Below are 27268 nucleotides of genomic sequence, written 5' to 3'. Positions count from 1 at the left end.
GCAAAATACAGAGTGCAAGAAATGCTGAAATAAACACTGCAAAACAAGCATTAACAATACAGTATGTAAACAAGACCCTGGGAGGTCTGAGGGGTGGGCCTGATTAAGCTGAATTAACCATTTGTGGGCATGGTGGCCTGTGGGGAAAAAAAACGTTCTTATATCTGTTTGTATTGGCGTATATTAATCTTTAAGGCCTCGCTGATGGATGAAGTGAGGGGTCGGTGACGATTTTCATGATTCTGGAATAGTGCAGGTGCTATAAGGTGGGCAGACTGGCACCAAAGACCTGACTCTTCGTTGTAGCCCGTTTCTGTCAGGATTAGTCACTGATCCTCACTGAACCTCACTGTTGTGGATGAGCTGAGAGCAGACTCAATGACTGCTGTGTAGAATTGAATCAGCACCTTCTGTGGAAGGTTGAACATCATAAGCTGTTGCAGGAAGTACATTCGCTGTTGTGGAATTTTTTTTATGATGGTCGCTACATTGGTCTCCTGTTTCAAGTCCTGAGAGATTATAGATCCCAGAAAAGTGGTCTCCACAACTGTCATAGTAGTATTAAGTATGGAGAGGGGGATAATAATAATCCACTTGGACAGAGGCAGTGGTGCTGTATGAATTATGTTTCTAGACTTCTCTAGCGCCTTCAACACAATCCAACCTCTGCTCCTTAGGGACAAGCTGAAAGAGGTGGGAGTAGATTCATACCTGGTGGCATGGATCGTGGACTATCTTAAAGACAGACCTCAGTATGGGCATCTTGGGAACTGCACGTCTGACATTGTGGTCAGCAACACAGGAGCGCCGCAGGGGACTGTACTTTCTCTGGTCCTGTTCAGCCTATATACATTGGACTTTCAATACAACTCGGAGTCCTGCCACGTGCAAAAGTTCGCTGACGACACTGCTATCGTGGGCTGCATCAGGAATGGGCAGGAGGAGGAGTATAAGGACCTAATCAAGGACTTTGTTAAATGGTGCGACTCAAACCACCTACACCTGAACACCAGCAAAACCAAGGAGCTGGTGGTGGATTTTAGGAGGCCCAGGCCCCTCATAGACCCCGTGATCATCAGAGGTGACTGTGTGCAGATGGTGCAGACCTATAAATACCTGGGAATGCAGCTGGATGATAAATTAGACTGGACTGCCAGTACTGATGCTCTATGTAAGAAAGGACAGAGCTGGTTATACTACCTTAGAAGGCTGGCGTCCTTCAACATCTGCAATAAGATGCTGCAGATGTTCTATCAGATGGTTGTGGCGAGCGCCTTCTTCTACGAGGTGGTGTGCTGGGGAGGCAGTATAAAGAAGAAGGACGGCTCACGACTGGACAAACTGGTGAGGAAGGCAGGCTCTATTGTAGGCATGGAGCTGGACAGCTTGACATCTGTGGCAGAGCGAAGGGCGCTGAGCAGACTCCTATCAATTATGGAGAATCCACTGCATCCACTAAACAGGATCATCTCCAGACAGAGGAGCAGCTTCAGCGACAGACTGTTGTCACTGTCCTGCTCCACTGACAGACTGAGGAGATGGTTCCTCCCCCAAACTATGCGACTCTTCAATTCCACCCAGGGGGGTAAACGTTAACATTACATAAAGTTATTGTCTGTTTTTACCTGCATTTTTATTACTCTTTATTTTAATATTTTTTTTATCAGTATGCTGCTGCCAGAGTATGTGAATTTCCCCTTGGGATTAATAAAGTATCTATCTATCTATCTATCTATCTATCTATCTATCTATCTATCTATCTATCTATCTATCTATCTATCTATCTATCTATCTATCTATCTATCTATCTATCTATCTATCTATCTATCTATCTATCTATCTATCTATCTATCTATCTATCTATCATATAGTGCCTTGTAGTTCTATCTATCTATCTATCTATCTATCTATCTATCTATCTATCTATCTATCTATCTATCTATCTATCTATCTATCTATCTATCTATCTATCTATCTATCTATCTATCTATCTATCTATCTATCTATCTATCTAATATTGCATTACCTCTCCTAAAGTCCACTGTTATCTCCACATTTTTTAATTCTGGCTACACTGAAGGGCTGACTGCTTAACCTCCCTTCTGTATACAGACCCTTCACCATTCCTGATGAGTCCAATGATGGTTGTGTCATCCGCATTTTTAATACATTTGACAGAGGGGTCCTTAGAGGTGCAGTCATTGGAATAGAGGTAGAAGAGCAGTGGGGAGAGCACACATCCCTGGGGGGTACCCTTGTTGATTGTGTGATAGCTAGATGTGAGTTTCCAAAGGTTTCATCTGCTGCTTCCAAATTTGTCAGGAAATTGGTGATCCATTGGCAGGTGGAGGCGAGGAGAGAAAGTTGGGTGAGTTTCAAGTGGAGGAGCTCCGGGATTATTGTATTGAGTACAGAGCTGAAGTCCACAAACAGAATGCCTGCATATGTCCACAGGGTCTCATTTAGCAGGAGATTCATAATTTTGAAATCGAGCAGCTTCTGCAGGCCTATGGGGGCTGAACTGCTCCTGTCAAGTTTTTGAATGTGGCAGATGGGAGAAGGGAGATAGAATGGATCCTAGTAATTACCAAGAAGTCTTACTTCTGTGCCATGCAAGATAATGGAAACTATAATAAGAAATGAATTAGAAAATTACCTACAGTATATGAAAATAAATAGTTGTGCTGCTTGTCTAAGATGAGCTGAAGTCTAAGTACAGTGGTACCTCTGGTCACGACCATAATTCATTCCACAACTCTGGACGCGACCCAATTTGGTCACAACCCGAATGTAATTTCCCCATAAGATTGTATGTAAATATGATTTATCCGTTCCAGACTGTATGAATTGTATGTACATTTTTTTAAAGATTTTTAAGCACAAAAATAGTTAATTATATCATAGAATGCACAGTGTGTAATAGTAAACTAAATGTAAAAACATTGACTAACACTGAGAAAACCTAGAACAACAGAGAAACTAACATTGCAGCAGTTCGTGTTAGACCAGGTTCATATAAGACCCTTACAAACCACTCACTGTAAACACTTTTTTTATGAGTATTAAGCACAGGGAAAAAAAGTAAAGTTTGAAAAATCCTTAATTTTAACAAAACTAACTTTAAACAACCAAGAAAACCAACCTTGCATGAGTCGAGTTCTGGCATGAAGGAAGTGAGGAGGAAGCTGGGTGGAGAGAAGATTAAAGTTTTGAGGGCGAGTCCGGATCCGCGACAAAGGGAGGTTCTCCTTCAGGTGTTTTCTCTCTTGTGATTTCTTCTATTTCTAGGGTTTCTGGTGTTTTTAGCCGTTTAGCTGGTGGACCAGACAGTTCACATCAAATGAACGCACATCTGACTGAGAATGATGTACAGGGAGAGACTGAACACGTGCATCGTCTTTGTTAGGCCCTGTGTACACAAACAAAAAAAAATGGGAAACGGAGAATAGGAAATCATTGGCGCATACGAACCGGAAGGGAAACTGGCCGCCAGTGTTTTTGTCCTCCACCAGAGCGTGTGGTCGTGAACAAATGCGAAATTTTGGTGAACGTTTTGATCGTAACCTGATTTGTACGTGTTCGGAAATGTTTGTAACCAGAGGTTCTACTGTAATTAACATAGACCTTGAAGTTAATGTTTGCAGTGCATCATCTATTAGAATGTATTTTGTAATGCATTGTGACAGATTGGGGGCGCTATTGCTCCCTTGAACCCTCAGATCAGATGCCCGACACCAGATAAAAGTCCAATAATTATTTTTATTTGGACAATAATGTGCACCAAGCACCCTCCAGTCCACAATACTCATAAATATGCAATACTCAATAAACAATAATCAATCCTCCACTCCCAGACGTGTTGTCACCCTTCCTCCTGACTCAGCTCGCCTGTCTGGGATCTCCCACGGTCCTTTATAGTCCTTGACCTGGGTCAGATCAAAACTCTTCTTTTTCTTTATCCCGGAAGTACATCATTTTTTCCGCTCCTATGACTGGGAAGTACTTCCGGGTTATAGGGAAAGTAGCAGTCCCTGCTCCTCCCTGCAGCGTCCCCTGGAGACCCCCATGGTATCCAGCAGGGCTGTGATGTAAAACTCCACTGTCCATGATGCCTCTATGTTGCAAGAAGGGCTCCACCTGGCGGCATGGGGGTAGGCCTATTGGCCGGGATGAATGGCTGGCCATATCCCACAGCATGTATTAATAAAATGCACTGTATTTGTCATTCTAACAGATGGCACATCACAGACGTTTGTAGTAATAAAGCACATTACTACAAATAATTTGTGATGTGCCTTCTGTTGGAATGAAAAATGCAGTGCATATATTTCTGTTATATTCCATTTAGTATGGCATTTGTAAAAGTAGTGTTAATGTCTGAGATGCACCATGTGTTGGAATTACAAATACAAGACATTATTTTTCTATGGATGTTTGTGATGCTTTTGGAATGACAGAGACATAGCAACCGGATGCAAAACACATTACACCTTGTTAAAACAGCAGAAGACTACGTCAGATCCCACTCCTGTCATCCAAGAACAGACAGCTGAGGCTGTAGAGGGCATAAGCGCCCCAACACAGGACAGCTGAAGACCGCTGTCAACACATCCTGGCCTGCTGAGTCTCGATTTCTGCTGAAGCACACTGATGAGACGGTCAGAATTTAAATGAATCCATGCACCCAACCTGACTTGTGTCAACACTCCAGGGAGCTGCTGGTGGTGTAACAGTGTAGGGTGTAAGTTTACTTGGCCCACTTTGGGCCCGTTAATACCCATCAATCGTCACTTGAGTTCCACAGCCTTTTTGAGGATTGTTGCTGTCCAAGTGTGACCCGTCATGGTCATAATTCACCCATCTTTCAATGGCTACATCTTGCATGGTCACAAAGCAGGAGTCGTTTTGAACTAGTTTCACGACCGTGACGATGAGTTCAGTGTTCTTTAGTGGCCTTCCCAGTCACTGGATCCGAATCCAACAGAACACCTTTGAGATGTGGTGGAACGGGACATTCACAGCATGAAGATGGAGCTGACAGATCAGCAATCATCTCAACATGGAGCTGAATCTCAAGAGATTGTTTCCAACATCTTCTGGGATCCATGCCATGAAGAACAGAGGCTGTTTTGAGAGCTACAGGAGGCCCTGCCCCGAATCAGTGTAGCGGTCCTGTTAATGAGCTCAGTGACTACATCTGGCCATCTCTTTCCAGTGTTTTGGGCAGTCATCATGGCAGCACGTCACCTAACCCCGGAAGTCGGTTTCCAGTTGCCCTGCCATGCACATTTTTGGGATTTGGGTGGGAAAACCTACTTTGAAACCATTTTTGTGCAAAACCCACACCGGCAATGAGCAGACTGAGATTCAAACCCAACACCGCAGAGCTGTGAGAAAGCAATGCTAACCACTGTGCCACTTTATGGGCTCTTGATGAACACGCAGTGTGCTACTAAAAGAACAGGCACTTATGCTGTGCGCTAGTGAAAATAATTAGAAATCATGAAAAATAACCAATCTTACAGAAATGAAAGTCAATTGATCACTGCGCATTGTTAAAGGCCCTTTAAATGGCTAATAGCTTTAATTGGGTTCATTACAAAGATGTGAAAAGGGTAACACGTCGCCTGTGGTGTTAGTGAAACTGGCCTTTGCAAGGATGGAGCTCTTTCACAGAGGATTATTTTGCTATATAAAACTCACATTCGCCGTCTTTGAAAGGTATTAGGTAGTAATTTAAAAGCTATTTTCCCCGTCTGGGTTACCATGGCACTGGTCAACTCTCATGATTTTTACCAAGTTACATTTTTTCATTATTGATAAACATTAAAAAGCTTTTCATTTGAACCCATCTACCCAGGGATGCCCTATACTTGAGCCTGAATGTGTTTCTCCAAGTGAATTTAATATGTCACCATCTCCGCTCAGTGATATAGAAGAACTGCTCAATCAGTTACAGTACAATGATGGACAGTTGTACTCAACATCACCGCGCGTTGCTCTTCGCTTTTCATCTGCTAACTCCAATCATTTTGCTGCTGCTTTTACTGCAGAATCCTTTGAAGTGTGGGCAACAGCCCGGACACAGACAGGTAGACGTCATAGTTTCACCCAACACACGTTTATTTACAATATGTACAATACAATAGTGCACACAATCCAGTGCCGCAGCACCAATCACCCTTTACAGTCACTGGTCCGCCTCCACTCCTCTCCTCTGAGCTCCGTCCTTCATCCTCCCGACTCTTGCCCCTGACTGGAGGGAGGCGGCCCCTTTTATTCACCCCGGATGGGCTCCAGCTGCATCCTGAGGGCTCGTAGCCACACCCCTGTGTGGCGGAAGCTCCAGCGGTGAAACCAGAAGTCCACCGGGTGTCTCCAATTCTCTTCCCCCCAGCACTTCCCGGTGTGGCGGAAGTACGGAGGTCCAACACTCCCAAGGCATTGGGGCGCCCCCTGGCGGTGACCACGGGCCCCTACAGGGATGAGCTTCCAGGCTCTGTACCCGTGGTCCCCACAGCAACCAGGGAGGATGCCCCCTCGTGTTCCGGAGGATCCACAAGCCCTCCTCCGGTCCTCCTGGGCATCCCGCCGGGCACCACAGAAGTCAGAAGGATGTTAACTTTGTAGAGATTTTCCAACATTTTGGATGGTAAAAAATGTTAAACCAGCATGCAGGTTATTAATAAAGTCATCTACTTTACTTTTGTTCCATCCATTAAACTATTAGAAGTTCACAAACTGGAGAGCATCTGTCTGAGGGCAGCCTGTGCCCATTGCGGGTCTGTCAGCCCATGGCAAAGGTGATTCCTGTGATGGCCTCCTGCCTCTGTTAGGGGTGCAGTGATACTGCTTCGGGATTGTTTCAGAGGTGAAATGTTGTGGAAGTGGGAACACAACCAGCGCCTCTCGCCCCAAAGTTGAACTGGGAATCCTGGCATCAATGGGTGCCAAGTTGGAACAATCACTTAGAGCAGAGGTTCTCAGTGTCGGTCCTGGGGGTCCACTGTGGCTGCAGGTTTTTGTTCCAACCAGCTTCAATTTTTAATTGGACTAATTAAGTGAAGTGTTATTTGTCAAATTCTGTGTTTTGGGAAAATGCAGAAATTAGAAAACTACGTTTGGTATATTAAAATGTACCAAGCAGTTATATTGGAATAATGTATTTTGTTTTCTTTTTAACAATATTTTCATCTTGATCTTCATTCTGTTTTTTGCAGAGTGTTCTAATTGTTTAATTAATTCATTATTTTCTAATTAGTGGGTCTAACGCTGAAGTAGTTGCAGCCTTGTTGTTTGCCTGGCTGTCTGCTCCGCTGGTTGTCATTATTAGGATACAATGAAGGGAGCAAACTGCACAGAGAACAACAAAAGGTTGTTAAGCATTTCAATCTCTAGCAAAAGCATAAATATTCCTAAATGTCTTATAAATGTAAAACATGCTGCGGTGCTTTCTTAATGAAGAATAAGTGAAGAGAAAAAAAAATGTCTGCTAATTAATTGAGCTCAGTGTTATCAGATGTTGTCACTGATTAGGAATCTGGCTGGAACAAAAACCTGAAGCCACAGTGGGCCGCCAGGACCGACATTGAGAACTCCTGACTTAGAGGAAAGCCCCTCTCATGGTATGTGAATGGCTTTTTAGTAAGAAACGTGTATTATACTTGTTTATATTGTGTACAGTGACCTTTTACTTTCTCGTATACAAAGTATAGGGAAAGTATTGAAGTCCTCCAAAAATTCAATTTCGAGAATTTGATGAATCTCGATGTTTTAGACCTCCCTGAGTCTGAAAATACCATTTTTGCAATTATGTCTGTGTGTTTGTCTGTCTGTGTGTCCGTATATTGGGCCCTCACCCGGCCGGGACGCCTCACTCTGGGAGGACCGGGGGAGCAAGTGTGGCCAGAACGTTACCTCCCCCGGAACGCTCGATGGCAGCCCCCTTAAGTTGCAGTGGTGCCTCAGACTCCCATAGGGCTTCATGGGAGTTTGGAGCAGCCCTGTTGGGATCCATGGGTACTGCCAGGGGGTGCTACAACTGCTGCTGAGCCCTGGAGAGCAGCTCTTCCGCCACCTCAGACACCTGGAGCACTTCCAAGTGCCTTATATAAGGGGTCAGCAGACACCACTCAGAGAGCCGAAGTCGGGAGGAGGAGGACAAAACTTGCTGAGGAGGAGTGGAGAAGAAAGAAGGACTGAGAGAAAAGAAAGAATGAGAGACAAAGAGAGAAGAGAAGAGGAAAAGAAAGTGTGTGTTTGGGCTGTTGGGGACACTGAACTGTAACTAAATCACGTGCTTGTTGTACTCTGTCTGTGTCGAGTTAGCACGGTTATAGCTCCATATGTCTTCCACAGGTGGCGTAGTCGGCAGGATTCCTGGCCATATTGAAAGGCAGGGGCGTGCAATATTAAATCTTGTTACAGCGCGAGGCACTGCTGCAACCCAACGGGGCTGCCATCTAGCGTTCCGAGGGAGGTAACGTTCTGGCTACACTTGCTCCCCCGGTCCTCCCAGCATGAGGCGTCCCGGCCGGGTGAGGGCCCTGTCCATCCGCCACAATATACAGACACACAGACAGACAAACACACAGACGCAATTGCAAGGGCCTCAGCCGTCTGCCACAATGTATGTAAATGTGATAACTTGAGTACACTCCCACTCAGGTCAACCAAATTTTGCATACAAGTATTAGATACAAAGCGTAGATTTCTATCAACTTTTGATCAATTTCCGTTAACCGGACGTGGTACTGTACCTTTTATTCATGCAGCTATGGAGTCTGATTTATTTAGCTTTACTTTTGAACAACTTTACCTTACTCAACTTTACTTTTTTATAATAATTGTTCAATATATTATTAATTTAATTTGTTGTTGATGGTTCTTTATGGTACATAATATAAAAATATAATCATTGTCTTGCGGTTTACTCCTCAAATATCCATCCCCATATCTGAGTATATAAAAAATTCGAGGGGAGACCACTCCTGATTTTTATTTTTAAAAGTCAAATCCATCTTATTTCAGCTTTCTGTCTTTCTTCTTGTTATTTGGAGTACCATTTTCATTTAATTCTTCGATATTTTCCAATTTTTACAAGTATCCTGATTCTCCAATCAGAATTTTCATTTTCTTTGTAAAACTTTGGAAGTACCAAAGAGCGGGATGTCAACTTTTACATTTCACACACTTCTGGAGCCTTAACAAGGGGGGTGGGCGGCTAGTTGGCTAGTTGGCCGAGGTCTCCAGGACTTTGTCTGACTTAACCCACTGTTGGACCCCCAGAGGTTTATTGTTGCTGACCGCAGTTTTTGTTTTACTGGCCTCCACTGTCAACTGACTACAGCTCAGCAATTCATTAATAAACAGGTCATGTTGGTTTTCATTTATGTCACTCGGTTTTAAACTACTTTGCTTTACTGTGCCTTTATGAGTGCTAATTGTGTATTAAGTAATTTGTGAAATGTATCCTTACATATTACCTGAGAATTTGTCACAGTACTCTGTGCCTGCACTCGGTGAAGAGCAGTATACAAAATTAAATGAATTGAATTGAATTAAACAGCAGGACGTTAAGCCAAAAAAGAACTGAAACGGCAACTGTTTAGAACTCCTTTTACAAAAGAATCATAACATCAAAACACGTGAGCTTGGCCAAAGAGGAAACTTATTTTCTGTGATGGTAGCTGAATATGAAGTTGTGACAGCAAAGCAGGTATTGCATAGCTGCCACCGAGGGAGATGTAAATGCACCCGGTATTACTGTCCATGACTTTTAATTATTAGCTACCATCTTGAAGAAATTAAGGAATTCTGAGTGATGAACTAAAATATGGAGCTCTGATACAGCAATGGAGCTTGCAGGATTGATCACATACATGATGGTGTCTGCTTTTGCTGCTATGTGTTATGAAAGGATAAGTTTGGTATTTTTCAAGTTAGTTATTTCTTCTCAGTATATGTTCATTTGCCACATAAAAGTGTAGTATATTTTTAGAAAACTAGGAGGCAACCTGCTTGCTTAGCTTGCCAACCCCTATTCCCCCCCACGCCAGTGCTACGCGCCTCTGTGAAGATGGGGGCTGAACACACCCCAAGGAGACGCGGTCGCTCCTCTGAAACCCCTCTTAAACGGTGAGACAATGGAAACAAATAACAGTTGGTTTTTTTATCTCCTCTTTGCTCAATCAGCTGCTAGTTTGCTGCTTCTGCTTCTGTGCCGCATGATCTGCATATCATGCAGTGCTTCAAACGTTTAAAAGCTGTACAGCAGTTGTCCTTTTGTCCTCAAACACTATGCGATCTCCTCTTGCTGTTCTGTTATTTCACCGAGCAATATTTTCCATTTGTTTGTGCTAATGCGATCTTTATTGTCATTTTTTGAGACTTTCGAATTTTTCTACTTCCATTATCTCTAACCTACTCTGAATGTGTATCACAGGACACAGGGTCACATTGCTTCCAAAGGTTGTAAGTATGACGTGCACCGCAGGGCACACACACACACACACACACACACCAAACACACACTAGGGACAATTTTGGATCGCCAATCCACCTAACCGGCATGTCTTTGGACTGTGGGAGGAAACCGGAGCGCCTGGAGGAAACCCACGCAGACATGGGGAGAACATGCAAACTCCACGCAGGGAGGACCCGGGAAGCGAACCCAGGTCTCCTAACTGCGAGGCAGCAGCGCTACCCACTGCGCCACCATGCCGCCCCCATTTATAATCAATGGTGCAATTTTCAAAGATGAAGAAGATGTTTAGAAGTTGTCCTCATGTGAAACAACTAAATCCAGCTCAGGGTTGTTTCTGTTTATTTGCTATAATATTTACTGAGCTTCTGTAAAATGTTAAATTTCCCTTTTGGGAGAAATAAAGTACTTACTATCTATCTATCTATCTATCTATCTATCTATCTATCTATCTATCTATCTATCTATCTATCATATACTACCTTAGAATTCTATCTATCTATCTATCTATCTATCTATCTATCTATCTATCTATCTATCTATCTATCTATCTATCTATCTATCTATCTATCTATCTATCTGCCACACTGGACAGCTGTAAATGCTGCCTTCAGTTGAGTTATTTTTGCATTAAATTATTATTGTTTTATTGATGAAGATGAGGCACAGTAAGATGCTGTAATGTAGGTATATGAGTGTGTTGGCCACTCGATGAAGAGGTGACCACGTTTACAAAGTCTTCGCACGCTGCGCTGTTTGTTTCCCTCCCACTGTGCCTCTTTGCAGCTCTAGTTCAGCGCTGTTAACCAAAATCAGAATACAGGAGACTTTTTGCTATAATGTGGTTAGTCGAGGGGATGTCAGTCATTAAAGTATTCAATTTCTAGTACACACCGACTCTAAATGACTTAACAAGCAATTTAGAACCACGTCTACCCTAGAAATGTGGCTCTTTTAATGACTAGTATGCTCCTGATTTAATGAGTGAAATGCCTGAAAATGTCGCAGGCCCTTTTCTCGAGTGTGATCTGGGGTGTCCTAATGGCAGGCTTTTGTGAACAGGTGCTTACAAGGATCATGACTGGAAATGTCTGCCTTATAGGATGGAAATAATGTGAAGGATACTATATTTGAATTATTTATGAATACTCAGATTTGGAATGTGTGTTCACAGATTGAATGAGTGAAGTTAGTCGGACAGCTCGGGGAGGTGGTTTTTGAATGTGGTCTTTAGTGCCCCCCACCTCCCCCATCACCTTTGTGTAAGTCTCTTTAAGGTAGACTGCTGCTTTATAAAATCATTTTGGCAGCAGGTAAGGAAGTGTGGGTCGATGAATCCAGTTAAAGGATTTTCACATTTTAATTCTTGCAGTTCTCCTCAAGGACATTAGTTTAGGATGAGTACATAAATATCGTTAGCTTAGAACAAGTAAGTGCCAACTTTAGTGTAGGGACATGGCTCTCGCGTCATTTCATAGATGGGGGGGGGGCGGGGTTTGTGTCTCAGAATACATTATTGTCTGACTTTGTGCATTTTAATAAAAGCTTATTTTCAATCTATTGCTTTAAAAACACCAGTCTGGAGAAGACTGATGAATGTTTAAAAATGCATCTTTTGGCATTTAATAATGAATGAATATTGATTTAAGTGAACAGGAGATATGGGCTGTGTTTCCAAGAGGTCATTTAGAAGGCAAAGCGGATCATTATTTTATACCACATTCTAATTAAATGTAATGGAAATATAAAAGTAGATTTCAAAAAACTAATTTCAGTCATGAAGAGCAGAGGGGTCTATTTCTCACCCTTTGGCTTTGCCGGCTACTTTGATTTTTTTGCACTCGTCATCAGGAGTCGTGTTTGTGGAGTGTACATCTCCACGTCTCCTTTAGACTGCTGAGCCTCTGTGGTGCTCTCATTATGGCAGTGCTTGGTTTATTCTTGTCGTTACATGGATTGCTCCCTAAAGCAGGTGAATCAATCCTTAATTAGCTCCATATCTCTTGTGCTGGTCACGTTTGAGCACTAAAGCAACTCAACAAATATGTCATCATTCAGTCAGCTCTCTTTTTGTAAAACAGTGATGCCTTTGCCAGGCAGCCAGATGGAAGCACAGCCATTTTTTAGATTCATCTCCAAACTGTATGAGTGTAAAAGATGAGCGACTTTGCCATGATCTCTGCCAACATCTTTGTTCACTGAGATGATTCAGTGTGAGGTTTACTCATCTACTGGACGCTCCTGTTGAAAGAAAGAAAGAAAGAAAGAAAGAAAGAAAGAAAGAAAGAAAGAAAGAAAGAAAGAAAGAAAGAAAGAAAGAAAGAAAGAAAGAAAGAAAGAAAGAAAGAGATTCCCTTTTACTTGTATAGTTTTCACTCTCGGTGACCCCTGCTACAAGCCTTGAGCTGTTTTTGTTTAGTTGAGTAGTGACTGGCGAGTGGGCTGCAAGGAGCGGTCAGATCAGGCCAATGCATTAACTGAACCTGACACTTCCATTACAGCGAGGACATTAGAAGGGTCAGCTGAGGTGGGACGGTTTGGAGACAAAGTCAGAGAGGCGAGATTGCGTTGCTTTGGACATGTGCAGAGGAGAAATGCTGAGTGTATTCTCGTAGTATTTCCCTCTACTTAGCCATTACCTGTTTTCTTCAAGGGTAAGTGTACTCGTCAAGTTTGTTATCGGGTTGGTCTACTGTTACACTGTAAGATTAACACACACATACACACAGACCCTAACCACAACAGTGCCCCATGAATGACACACACACAACTGATTAACCTTTAGCACTTTAAACCACACAAGTGCTTAAGGAATAACACAGCCTGTCACTCGGCACTTCAAGAGACTTACTTATTATTGGCATGAACAACATACGATGTTTTAATGATATCTCAGACCCAAATTTTACTTTTGGTCTACAAGAATACATTGAAACATACAAAAGGCTCAGCAGTCTTGACTATATGCCATTTATCAGCCAAGAATACCTTCTATATGTCCTGTTCCCTACTATTGGGTGGAGCTCTCACCCTCAGCCTTAATAAACCTCACAGTACAGAGGTAACGGCAAATCTCCGGCTACACCAGCTGCTCAAAGAAATCTAACTTATTACTTCAATCACTCTATAGACATTAAGACAAAGCATAGAAAGTTAAAAGCAGCATGGTATTTATTACAGGAATAATAATGATACCATGGGAACAAAGAATAATAGAAAATAGGACTGATAGAAAAGTCTGGATATATATAGTCTTCAGAATTTGTGAATTTCCCCTTGGGATTAATAAAGCGCCACAGGGGACTGTACTTTCTCCGGTCCTGTTCAGCCTGTATACATCGGACTTCCAATACAACTCGGAGTCCTGCCACGTGCAAAAGTTCGCTGATGACACTGCTATCGTGGGCTGCATCACGAGTGGGCAGGAAGAGGAGTATAGGAACTTAATCAAGGACTTTGTTAAATGGTGCGACTCAAACCACCTACAACTGAACACCAGCAAAACCAAGGAGCTGGTGGTGGATTTTAGGAGGCCCAGACCCCTCATGGACCCCGTGATCATCAAAGGTGACTGTGTGCAGAGGGTGCAGACCTATAAATACCTGGGAGTGCAGCTGGATGATCAATTGGACTGGACTGCCAATACTGATGTTCTGTGTAAGAAAGGACAGAGCCGACTATACTTCCTTAGAAGGCTGGCGTCCTTCAACATCTGCAATAAGATGCTGCAGATGTTCTATCAGACGGTTGTGGCGAGCGCCCTCTTCTATTCAGTGGTGTGCTGGGGAAGCCGCATAAAGAAGAGGGACGCCTCACGCCTGGACAAACTGGTGAGGAAGGCAGGCTCTACTGTAGGCACGGAGCTGGACAGTTTGACATTCGTGGCAGAGCGACGGGCGCTCAGCAGGCTCCTATCAATTATGGAGAATCCACTGCATCCACTGAACAGGATCATCTCCAGACAGAAGAGCAGCTTCAGCGACAGACTGCTGTCAATGTCCTGCTCCACTGACGACTGAGGAGATCGTTCCTCCACCACACTATGTGACTCTTCAATTCCACCCAGGGGGGTAAAAATTAAAGTTATTGTCTCTCTGTATACCTACATTGTTATCGGCATTGTTATCACTCTTTAATATTTTCTTTATCAGTATGCTGCTGCTGGAGTATGTGAATTTCCCCTTGGGATTAATAAAGTATCTATCTATCTATCTATCTATCTATCTATCTATCTATCTATCTATCTATCTATCTATCTATCTATCTATCTAGAAAAAGCTTACGAAAAAGTTACAGATGACAAAGATGAATGTCGCAGGCGGCTTGTGATCTAGCACTCGTAGTGGCTCATGATGCTTTTCTGACGACCAGTGACGTCTTTGTCCCTTCTTCTTCCACCCTCCTTCCTTACTTCCTTACTCACTTACTCACTATATCGCTCCTCAGATGAGGCATGTTTATTCTAAAATTCTACTAGGGGGTTTTGCAAGATGTGATTGTTAGATATTCTGATTGGCTGGCTGTCAATATGATGAATGAATTCACTCTCCATTTTCCCAAACAATAAAACTTTTTTCTGTTCTCTGAGGTGTCACTATGTCTTCCTTTCCCAGGCTGTAAAATAATTAGATGTCCATCTTTTCTCATGCTATAAAATAATTGAGCCACCAGCATGTGTTCCTTTCTTTGTTGGAACAGCTGTTTTAAAAGTGAGGTATAATTGGGAAGAAGACATGCTTTCATTTGTCCTGAATGTAGTTCATCTGTTGTCTTGTCTTGAACAAAATATAATGGAAATATAAACCAAAATGTATAGATTTTGTACCCCACAACAATGAGTATTTTGGGAGAAGGGTTCTAAGGATAGAGCAGCCAGGCAAGAGGAACAGAGGAAGGCCTAAGAGAAGGTTTATGGATGTGGTGAGAGGGGACATGCAGGTTATGGGTGTAACAGAGCAGGATGATGAGAACAGGGAGATATGGAAAAAGATGATCTGCTTTGGCAACCCCTAACGGGAGCAGCCGAAAGAAGAAGAAGAAGAAGTGGTAGAGAGCCCAGCAACTTTGAGTGCAAAGCAGGAACCAACTCTTGTCACAATGACTGCTCTCATCCAGGCAACCAAACGCCAGGAACCAAGCTAAGATGGCTTATAGTTCAAGTTCCATTATCTTTATTCTAGAACTTTCTGCTGCTGCAGTGACCATTTCACAATTTTCTTGGCTCTTGTTTCATATATGGAACCCATGATGATAGGCTATAATGGTGTCATTTAGCTTGCTAGGCTCAGGTGTTGTTAAACTCATATTGCTCTATAACTTCTTTTAAAACGTACACATTTTATTTTATATGGCTTGTCTATTTTTAACTTGTAATTTATTTTTTTTTTAATTATTTTTTAGCTTTATTGGATCTAGGCTGAGTGACTTGTTTTTCTCGTCATTCACATTTCATTGTATGTTGACCCTGTGTTAACCTATATATGACAAATAAACCTAAACCTAAACCTAGTCACTCTTTAAGTAATGCCACTAAGTGAAAATGGCAAAACAAAGGGCAAAATCACACCAGACCAGGAGATAACGTTACTAAAATGTAACCCAGAAGAACAAACATGGACAGAAGATCAAAGAACACCAGATAACCTGACCAAAAACATAAAACTCAACTAAACAGACCAACATCCTAGTCCAATGAACAGATCTCAGTCGGTAACTAAATCAGTAGCCGTTTCGCATGAATCCAAAAAGCTGGACGCTGGCGATCACAGGCTGCCCTGTTAAGTAGTGGGGGCTTGCTGGTCTCAGGTTTTTTTCCTTGTGAATATTTTTTTTACGTGTTTATACAGTTATTAATTACACAGAGTCACATGAATCAGTATTGTTGAATCCAACAGTATTTTTTTGTGCTGAATTCAAATATCTAATCAGACTTTCTTTATCATGCAGGAATTTTAAAAGACACATGATTAAAATTTACAGGCGACATACTGTATGTTGTTTAGGCTTTCATAACGCCCGGATAATTCTGACTTTAAGGAATCCATCATAACGTGAAATGTGCCTCATCTGAATTTTACTTCTAGATCTTGGGATTACTGATCATCTGCTTCTTCGTTGGACTCAGTAAGAGATCTTGGTCTTCCTTGATCCCGATGTGAAAGAAGGGTTAAAAGCTGACAAAGCCGTTTTGCTACAACGTCAGGTTATTCACACGTAAAACAGGGTGCAGTAAGCTGACTGAGAACAGCTTCCTTCTTTAGGAACGCGTCTGTTAGACACAGCAAAGATGACCTTTCCTTCTTTGGGGCCCCTCTTGATACAGGGTAGGATTCAAAAGTAATGAGCCTCATTTTGTTCTGACGCGAATGTACCTCGCCGCGCACCCCACTTGCCAGTGACGGCGACGGTGGGTGTTGGCTTCACAACGCAACGGAGCTCCTACCGCTCCGAGCTTTCGGAGCGGTAGGATCGGCCTTGACGGGAACCCCTGTGCGGTAGTGCATTACACGGTGGAATGGAAAGTTCGTTAGAGCAACGGTACGTATTGAAGACAAAGACCATGCTCATTGCCTTCTTCGGAGTGAAGGGGATCATCCATTACAAGTTTGTCCCGCAAGGACAGACCGTGAATGCTGCTTACTACTTGGAAGTCCTGAAAAGGCTGAAAAGAAGCATCGCGTGCAAGCGAAGGGACATCAAGGACAGCTGGAAGCTTCACCACGATAACGCGCCCAGCCACACCGCCTTCATCGTGAGCGCCTACCTGGCCCGGGTGAACGTTCCGGTGGTCCCCCAGCCTCCCTACAGTCCGGACGTGTTGCCTTCTGACTTCTTCTTGTTTCCGCGCTTAAAATCAGCGCTGAAAGGAAAACGCTTCGACTCGATCGAGGACATCCAAGCAAATGTCAAGGCAGCCCTTGCAGCCATCCCGGAACAGGCCTACGTGGACGCCTTCGAGTCACGGAAAAGCCGCCTACAAAAGTGTATTGATGCAGGAGGTGCCTATTTTGAAGACTATTAATTAGTTGTACCGATTTGCTCAATAAATTTGTCTTTTTGAACAAAGGCTCATTACTTTTGAATCCTACCCTGTACGTACACAAAAAAGAAACGGTTTGCCGATTTGCACAGTATAAGATGAAATGCTTAGATGCTGTTTCATAAGTAAGAGGGAGTGAGGAAAATGAATATTAAAAGCCGATTGAAACTGGGGAACTTTGCTCTTCTGCTTTACAAAGCATGAATCCATGTACTCATCTGTGACTGAATGAAGATTGATTGATGAACTATTCCTTACTTCCACACCCACCTGATTTGAACACTGTAGGGATTTCCATTTCATTTAGCAGAGAGCCCCCCACTGCTCGGGGCCCCTGACTGCTGTCATGGCTGCCTCCCCCTGGCGGCGGCTCTCGTCCACCAAGTTGTCAAAGGTTCACAAGACAGTAAAATACTTAATCAGTGATTCATGCAGTAAACTGTATTCCTTATTTTGTTTTTTTTGTTTTACACAATCAGGAATTGTTGATTGTGTTAGAAAGCGTGCTATAGTGTGCCCATGTTCCAAGGATCAATAAATCAAACAAAATCTGTGATTATGTGGTCAATATTAATTTTATTATGGTGAATAAAATAAATATGTTTACCGTAATGTAATGCATGCAGCTGTCCTTAACAAGCTGGTGTTCTCATTGGGGACCCCCATAAAAAACAGTCGTTCCCCCCCCCCCCCCCCGGTCTGCTGATCTGAAGGAGAAGGTGAATGGCGCCATTCTGGAGTCAGCGCTTAGTACAGTGGGGATTACCAGCTATAAGCTTTGTGGAATGACCCCGAAGCGACCACCGAGTAACAGTAGAGTTTGAGATCAACGGTTGGATTTCATTCTGAGCTTTTCAGTCAGTAGATGAGAGGAGACGGGGGGAGTGTGAAATGTGGAGGCTGAGACGAGAGGTCCGCTGCTGATGAGAACGTACAGGCGACTGCTGTCCTTCAGATATTATTTTGCTTTTTTGTGGATGATGATCTTACTGTATGCATACTGTTTCCTGGAAATGGAAGTCTTATTGTTTAATGTCATGAGCTATTAGCTCTGGGTTGTGCCCTGGGATTGCACTCTTACAAAAAGTAAACCTGACGTGAAAGGTTTTATTAATACATTCAGTGTGATGATTATTCTTGCCAAGCACATGAGGGTGATAAACATTGGGATGTCTTTTTATTGTCATTTTCAGCTTCATGTATGGAGAGCTCACAGACAAGGAAACGAGTGAGAAAGTGAGGCAAACCTTTGAGAACTACGAGATGAACTCGTTTGAAATCCTCATGTACAAAAAAAACAGTAAGTACGTCTGCACGTCTGATGTGTGTCCCTCCGTAAAATGTTGAAAATAAAATTAAGCAAATACGTGTAATGCATGAATATTGTATGGATTTTCATTGCTTTATGAAATCAGTTTGTGTCGACCTCGTTTATTACGGTTATCTCAGTAACTCCCCCTGACCCCGAGCTGGCTTGTGCGGGCCTGTAAATGCTGATGTCATTATTATTATTATTAATTGAAGGATAAGTGCGGAGTTTTTCAAGTCAAAGTTGTGTTTTCACAATCATAGGATATATTCATTTGTGTTTTAAAGTGTAGAAAAAAAATGTTTTAGAAAAGAGCTATCCTGCTTTATAATGGAGGTAAAGGACACTGGGATCCAATGTGAGATATGATCATTTTCCAAACAGGGAGTATTTCCGAGTATTCATCTGCATTTTAAAATAATTACACATATATTTCAAAACAGCATATCCATGTCATTTTGGGAAGGAGAAAAGGCAAAAAATAAAATGTTTTTGGGATCTTCAGCCATCCTAAACAAAGATCAGCTGGGAGCTTCACTTTGCTGCTTGTCTTCCCCTGCGTTACCCGTCAGGGCCAGGGGGGCAGGCTGTCACCTTGAAGTGTCGTCTCCATGCATTTGTAATACCATCATGGGATGTTGGTGCCCAGATGTCAATTACTGTCTCTGTTCTGTTGAAAACTAGTCAATAATAAGCGAAAAAAGCCACACTTACCATTACTCACAATCTTTCGATGCGGAAGATTTTTCCCACCACTGAAAAAGATTTTTTAATGTGTTATTTTGCAAACATATTGTCTACTGCTGCTGCTATCATCATCATGCATGTGGGAAAGGTTTGGGAATGTGCCTAAAAGTGACCAGCATGTCACCAACTGTTTGAGCTGCTAGCCTCTGGTCGACGTTGCAGATCTTTGACAGTACGGGCCGATGGATTCAGAAACAGTTTCTGCCTAAAGGCTATAAATACAGTGAACAAAAATAAGCAAATTAAGGCCATTTAAACAATTGTTGGTCAGTGCTGAGAAATAGACTGCTCTCGGGCAGCTACTCCCCAGTGAAATGGTCCTATTTTTTGTATTCCAACTGGTTTTATTGCTATTTTATCTTGTTTTTTTAAAGGATATTTTTGAAAATAATATTAGTATTATATACGTATAGTTGTTCTTCTTGTTTGTATTATGTATTGTAGCATTGGTTTGTTTTTCACAAAAGTAGTGTTGTGTTGCTTTTGTACCCAGTTGGAGTGGCACTCGTAATTTCGGTCTAAATTATTTTACAATGACAATAAAAGTCTATCTATCTATCTATCTATCTATCTATCTATCTATCTATCTATCTATCTATCTATCTATCTATCTATCTATCTATCTATCTATCTATCATATAGTGCCTTGCAGTTCTATCTATCTATCTATCTATCTATCTATCTATCTATCTATCTATCTATCTATCTATCTATCTATCTATCTATCTATCTATCTATCTATCTATCTATCATATAGTGCCTTGCAGGTCTATCTATCTATCTATCTATCTATCTATCTATCTATCTATCTATCTATCTATCTATCTATCTATCTATCTATCATATAGTGCCTTGCAGGTCTATCTATCTATCTATCTATCTATCTATCTATCTATCTATCTATCTATCTATCTATCTATCTATCTATCTATCTATCATATAGTGCCTTGCAGGTCTATCTATCTATCTATCTATCTATCTATCTATCTATCTATCTATCTATCTATCTATCTATCTATCTATCTATCTATCATATAGTGCCTTGCAGATCTATCTATCTATCTATCTATCTATCTATCTATCTATCTATCTATCTATCTATCTATCTATCTATCTATCATATAGTGCCTTGCAGGTCTATCTATCTATCTATCTATCTATCTATCTATCTATCTATCTATCTATCTATCTATCTATCTATCTACAGTGGTGTGAAAAACTATTTGCCCCCTTCCTCATTTCTTATTCTTTTGCATGTTTGTCACACAAAATGTTTCTGATCATCAAACACATTTAACCATTAGTCAAATATAACACAAGTAAACACAAAATGCAGTTTGTAAATGGTGGTTTTTATTATTTAGGGAGAAAAAAAAATCCAAACCTACATGGCCCTGTGTGAAAAAGTAATTGCCCCCTGAACCTAATAACTGGTTGGGCCACCCTTAGCAGCAATAACTGCAATCAAGCGTTTGTGATAACTTGCAATGAGTCTTTTACAGCGCTCTGGAGGAATTTTGGCCCACTCGTCTTTGCAAAATTGTTGTAATTCAGCTTTATTTGAGGGTTTTCTAGCATGAACCGCCTTTTTAAGGTCATGCCATAGCATCTCAATTGGATTCAGGTCAGGACTTTGACTGGGCCACTCCAAAGTCTTCATTTTGTTTTTCTTCAGCCATTCAGAGGTGGATTTGCTGGTGTGTTTTGGGTCATTGTCCTGTTGCAGCACCCAAGATCGCTTCAGCTTGAGTTGACGAACAGATGGCCGGACATTCTCCTTCAGGATTTTTTGGTAGACAGTAGAATTCATGGTTCCATCTATCACAGCAAGCCTTCCAGGTCCTGAAGCAGCAAAACAACCCCAGACCATCACACTACCACCACCATATTTTACTGTTGGTATGATGTTCTTTTTCTGAAATGCTGTGTTCCTTTTACGCCAGATGTAACGGGACATTTGCCTTCCAAAAAGTTCAGCTTTTGACTCATCAGTCCACAAGGTATTTTCCCAAAAGTCTTGGCAATCATTGAGATGTTTCTTAGCAAAATTGAGACGAGCCCTAATGTTCTTTTTGCTTAACAGTGGTTTGCGTCTTGGAAATCTGCCATGCAGGCCGTTTTTGCCCAGTCTCTTTCTTATGGTGGAGTCGTGAACACTGACCTTAATTGAGGCAAGTGAGGCCTGCAGTTCTTTAGACGTTGTCCTGGGGTCTTTTGTGACCTCTCGGATGAGTCGTCTCTGCGCTCTTGGGGTAATTTTGGTCGGCTGGCCACTCCTGGGAAGGTTCACCACTGTTCCATGATTTGCCATTTGTGGATAATGGCTCTCACTGTGGTTCGCTGGAGTCCCAAAGCTTTAGAAATGGCTTTATAACCTTTACCAGACTGATAGATCTCAATTACTTCTGTTCTCATTTGTTCCTGAATTTCTTTGGATCTTGGCATGATGTCTAGCTTTTGAGGTGCTTTTGGTCTACTTCTCTGTGTCAGGCAGCTCCTATTTAAGTGATTTCTTGATTGAAACAGGTGTGGCAGTAATCAGGCCTGGGGGTGGCTACGGAAATTGAACTCAGGTGTGATACACCACAGTTAGGTTATTTTTTAACAAGGGGGCAATTACTTTTTCACACAGGGCCATGTAGGTTTGGATTTTTTTTCTCCCTAAATAATAAACACCATCATTTAAAAACTGCATTTTGTGTTTACTTGTGTTATATTTGACTAATGGTTAAATGTGTTTGATGATCAGAAACATTTTGTGTGACAAACATGCAAAAGAATAAGAAATCAGGAAGGGGGCAAATAGTTTTTCACACCACTGTATCTATCTATCATATTGTGCCTTGCAGTTCTATCTATCTATCTATCTATCTATCTATCTATCTATCTATCTATCTATCTATCTATCTATCTATCTATCTATCTATCTATCTATCTATCTATCATATAGTGCCTTGCAGGTCTATCTATCTATCTATCTATCTATCTATCTATCTATCTATCTATCTGTCTATCTATCTATCTATCTATCTATCTATCTATCTATCTATCTATCTATCTATCTATCATATACTGCCTTACAATTCTATCTATCTATCTATCTATCTATCTATCTATCTATCTATCTATCTATCTATCTATCTATCTATCTATCTATCTATCTATCTATCTATCTATCATATAGTGCCTTGCAGGTCTATCTATCTATCTATCTATCTATCTATCTATCTATCTATCTATCTATCTATCTATCTATCTATCTATCTATCTATCTATCATATTGTGCCTTGCAGTTCTATCTATCTATCTATCTATCTATCTATCTATCTATCTATCTATCTATCTATCTATCTATCTATCTATCTATCTATCTATCATATAGTGCCTTGCAGGTCTATCTATCTATCTATCTATCTATCTATCTATCTATCTATCTATCTGTCTATCTATCTATCTATCTATCTATCTATCTATCTATCTATCTATCTATCTATCTATCTATCTATCATATACTGCCTTACAATTCTATCTATCTATCTATCTATCTATCTATCTATCTATCTATCTATCTATCTATCTATCTATCTATCTATCTATCTATCTATCTATCATATAGTGCCTTGCAGGTCTATCTATCTATCTATCTATCTATCTATCTATCTATCTATCTATCTATCTATCTATCTATCTATCTATCTATCTATCTATCTATCATATTGTGCCTTGCAGTTCTATCTATCTATCTATCTATCTATCTATCTATCTATCTATCTATCTATCTATCTATCTATCTATCTATCTATCATATAGTGCCTTGCAGGTCTATCTATCTATCTATCTATCTATCTATCTATCTATCTATCTATCTATCTATCTATCTATCTATCTATCTATCTATCATATAGTGCCTTGCAGGTCTATCTATCTATCTATCTATCTATCTATCTATCTATCTATCTATCTATCTATCTATCTATCTATCTATCATATAGTGCCTTGTAGTTCAATCTATCTATCTATCTATCTATCTATCTATCTATCTATCTATCTATCTATCTATCTATCTATCTATCTATCTATCTATCATATAGTGCCTTGCAGATCTATCTATCTATCTATCTATCTATCTATCTATCTATCTATCTATCTATCTATCTATCATATAGTGCCTTGCAGATCTATCTATCTATCTATCTATCTATCTATCTATCTATCTATCTATCTATCTATCTATCTATCTATCTATCTATCATATACTGCCTTACAATTCTATCTATCTATCTATCTATCTATCTATCTATCTATCTATCTATCTATCTATCTATCTATCTATCTATCATATAGTGCCTTGCAGGTCTATCTATCTATCTATCTATCTATCTATCTATCTATCTATCTATCTATCTATCTATCTATCTATCTATCATATACTGCCTTACAATTCTATCTATCTATCTATCTATCTATCTATCTATCTATCTATCTATCTATCTATCTATCTATCTATCTATCTATCTATCTATCTATCATATAGTGCCTTGCAGGTCTATCTATCTATCTATCTATCTATCTATCTATCTATCTATCTATCTATCTATCTATCATATACTGCCTTACAATTCTATCTATCTATCTATCTATCTATCTATCTATCTATCTATCTATCTATCTATCTATCTATCTATCATATAGTGCCTTGCAGTTCTATCTATCTATCTATCTATCTATCTATCTATCTATCTATCTATCTATCTATCTATCTATCTATCTATCTATCTATCTATCTATCATGTAGTGCCTTGCAGTTCTATCTATCTATCTATCTATCTATCTATCTATCTATCTATCTATCTATCTATCTATCTATCCATCTATCTATGTATCTATCTATCTATCTGTCTATCTATCTATCTATCTATCTATCTATCTATCTATCTATCTATCTATCTATCTATCATATAGTGCCTTGCAGGTCTATCTATCTATCTATCTATCTATCTATCTATCTATCTATCTATCTATCTATCTATCATATAGTGCCTTGTAGTTCTATCTATCTATCTATCTATCTATCTATCTATCTATCTATCTATCTATCTATCTATCTATCTATCTATCTATCTATCTATCATATAGTGCCTTGCAGATCTATCTATCTATCTATCTATCTATCTATCTATCTATCTATCTATCTATCTATCTATCTATCATATAGTGCCTTGCAGATCTATCTATCTATCTATCTATCTATCTATCTATCTATCTATCTATCTATCTATCTATCTATCTATCTATCTATCCTGTCTTACTGTTACTCTGTGTGTCGATTGCTTTGGTCTGGAGTGGGAGTGGCCTTTGTGCTAGCAGGAGAGTGAGTGTAGCTTTTTCTTTTTTTCCTTTTTTTTATTTTATTCTTTTTTTTTCTCTCTCTAGTCATTTCTCTTAATTTTTAGCTGTGTTATTTATATATAGTTATTATTTCAAGTTTATATAGTGTTTTGTTTTTAAAAAGAAGTGGCTAGGATGGCTGTGTCCCGAGGGATACAGCCAGGCCTTTTGCCACATGGCTTTGAAAATCTTAGCAGAAGAAATGGCATCAAGTTGATTGTTGATCCAGTAGTTTCAGTAGAGAAGTGTGTTACTGAAATTGGAAAAATAATTGGATGTAAAAACATTATTTCTGCTTCACGAATGAATAAGGCAGTTGTGGTATTTCTAAATGAGGAGGCCTTAGTTCACCAACTGGTTCAGGAAGGCCTAGTTATTAATGGAACCCTCATTTCTGTTTTGCCGCTTTCAACTCCTGCAAAGAGGATTATAATCTCTAATGTTCCTCCTTTCTTGAAGAATGAACTGCTACGTAATGAATTGCGCAGGTATGGCGAGATTATTTCTGATATTACTTTGATTCCTTTGGGGTGTAAACAGCCAGAATTAAAGCATGTGGTTTCATTTAGGAGACAGGTTTTTATGCTCCTCAACAGAGGTTACAATGAGTTAGATGTTGCTCTGAAATTCAAAGTTGATGGATGTGATTATATTGTGTTTATATCTTCTGAATCAATGAAATGTTTTAAATGTGGCCGTGCAGGGCACAAAGCAGTTGATTGTAAGAGAACTGATGGAAGTTATTCTATGGGAGGTAACATACATGTAGTGAGGGAGTCAGATGTAGAGGATGAGTCTGAGGACTCCGACTCCGATGCTGAAGATCAGCAGATTGTTATCTGTGAGGTATCCACAGGTACTCTTAGCTTGACTTCAGGAAGTTCTGAAAATCAGATACCCAGTTGTAGCTCCACAGTTGAAAGGAGTGAAATAAAGAAAGCTGAGACAAAAATGCCTGAAGTGGATGGATTGGCTAAGGCCGAGTTGAAGTCCTCTAATCTAAATATACATCAGGTTGAAGAACAGGACCCAGCTGAGGCTGAGGTTATGCAGCTTATCAGAGAAACAGTACCGACTGAGGTGGATGACATTGAAAGTATGAATGCTGCTGCTGCTACTGCCTGTGAACCATCTAAGGTGGATGAACGGGCTGAGGCCAGTCCTGAGTCCATAGTCCACAGTGAAGCTGCTCGCCCTCTCTTGAATCTCAAAGCTGTGGCAGAAACTGAACCAGGCACCACTTCAGGTAGTGCAGTTAGGGAAGAAAAAGCTGGAATTGTTGAGGAAATGAATGTTGAAGAAGAATGGACGACACTCCCCAGAAAGAGGAAAGAAACCTCAGATGGTGGAGTAGGTGCAAAGAGAAGTAACAAAATGAACCTGACAGAGGGGGCTGACGTGTCTTTAAAAAATCGCTTTTTAAATACCAGAGAGGTGACAATTAGCCCAGAGTGTGAGGAGAGTCAGCAGGGTGGTGAGGACAGTGACTCTTGCATGTCAAGTGACAATTTAACTGGTACTCTTGGAAAACGGAGTACAGCACTGAAAGCATTCTGAGCTTTCTGGATTTTCTTGAAGGCAAAAGGAGGGTCAATGTTGTAGAACATTTTCCTGACCTGGAACTTTTTTTGGTTTCAGCCAAGCGTGTTATGCGTAATGCAGTTCCTTTGGGAATGGAAAAAAAAGAATTTAATCGTTTAAAGAATGTTATCAGCAAAGTTAGAAAGTCTCTCACCTCCAGCACATAATGGCTCCACACCAGTTCCTCTTTGCTTCATTAGTTAAAGTTCTTGTTGTCATTGCTGCTCCATTTCTATTCTTTCTAATGCCTGCTCTCTCTTTGGGCTCTTTGAACGTTAACGGCTGCAGAGACTCCTCAAAGAGAGCCGTACTTTTTCAATATTTAGAACAGAAAAAACTTGATGTGATTTTTCTTCAAGAAACTCATACTGACCCAATGAATGAGTCGGAGTGGCAGAGGGACTGGGGTGGCATGACGTTTCTGAGCCACGGCTCCAGTGCCAGCGCAGGGGTGGCAGTGCTCTTCAGTAAAGCAATTCTCCCAGAGTCCATCGACTGTATTGAACAAGTTAAAGGCCGTCTCATGAAGGTTGTTGTTCATATTCAGGGGAAAAATATTATTTTTATAAATGTCTACGCTCCAAATGAGGGCAAAGAGAGAGTTTCTTTTTTTCTTTTGTTAAAAGATGTACTCGCTGAGTGCAGTTCAGAGGATGTTGTGTTCTTAGCTGGTGATTTTAATTGCACTGACAATGCAGTGATGGACAGGAATGGCGCTGAG

General features: G+C 40.7%; 1 protein-coding gene across 3 annotated transcripts in view; it reads left to right on the top strand.

The window, feature by feature from the left end:
* LOC114643083 (potassium voltage-gated channel subfamily H member 1) overlaps nucleotides 1-27268 on the top strand; it is an 846735-nt gene that overhangs the window by 36590 nt on the left and 782877 nt on the right. The window contains exon 3 of one of the 3 annotated variants that reach the window (XM_051919677.1): nucleotides 18716-18822. The exons of the other annotated variants lie outside the window; for them this stretch is intronic. Coding sequence (XP_051775637.1) covers nucleotides 18716-18822 — 107 coding nt within the window. The remainder of the gene's footprint in view (nucleotides 1-18715; nucleotides 18823-27268) is intronic. 3 annotated transcript variants of the gene reach the window in all.

This window comes from Erpetoichthys calabaricus, chromosome 15 (assembly GCF_900747795.2).
Source record: "Erpetoichthys calabaricus chromosome 15, fErpCal1.3, whole genome shotgun sequence".
NCBI lineage: Eukaryota > Metazoa > Chordata > Cladistia > Polypteriformes > Polypteridae > Erpetoichthys > Erpetoichthys calabaricus.
This window is presented reverse-complemented; position numbering and strand designations above follow the sequence as displayed.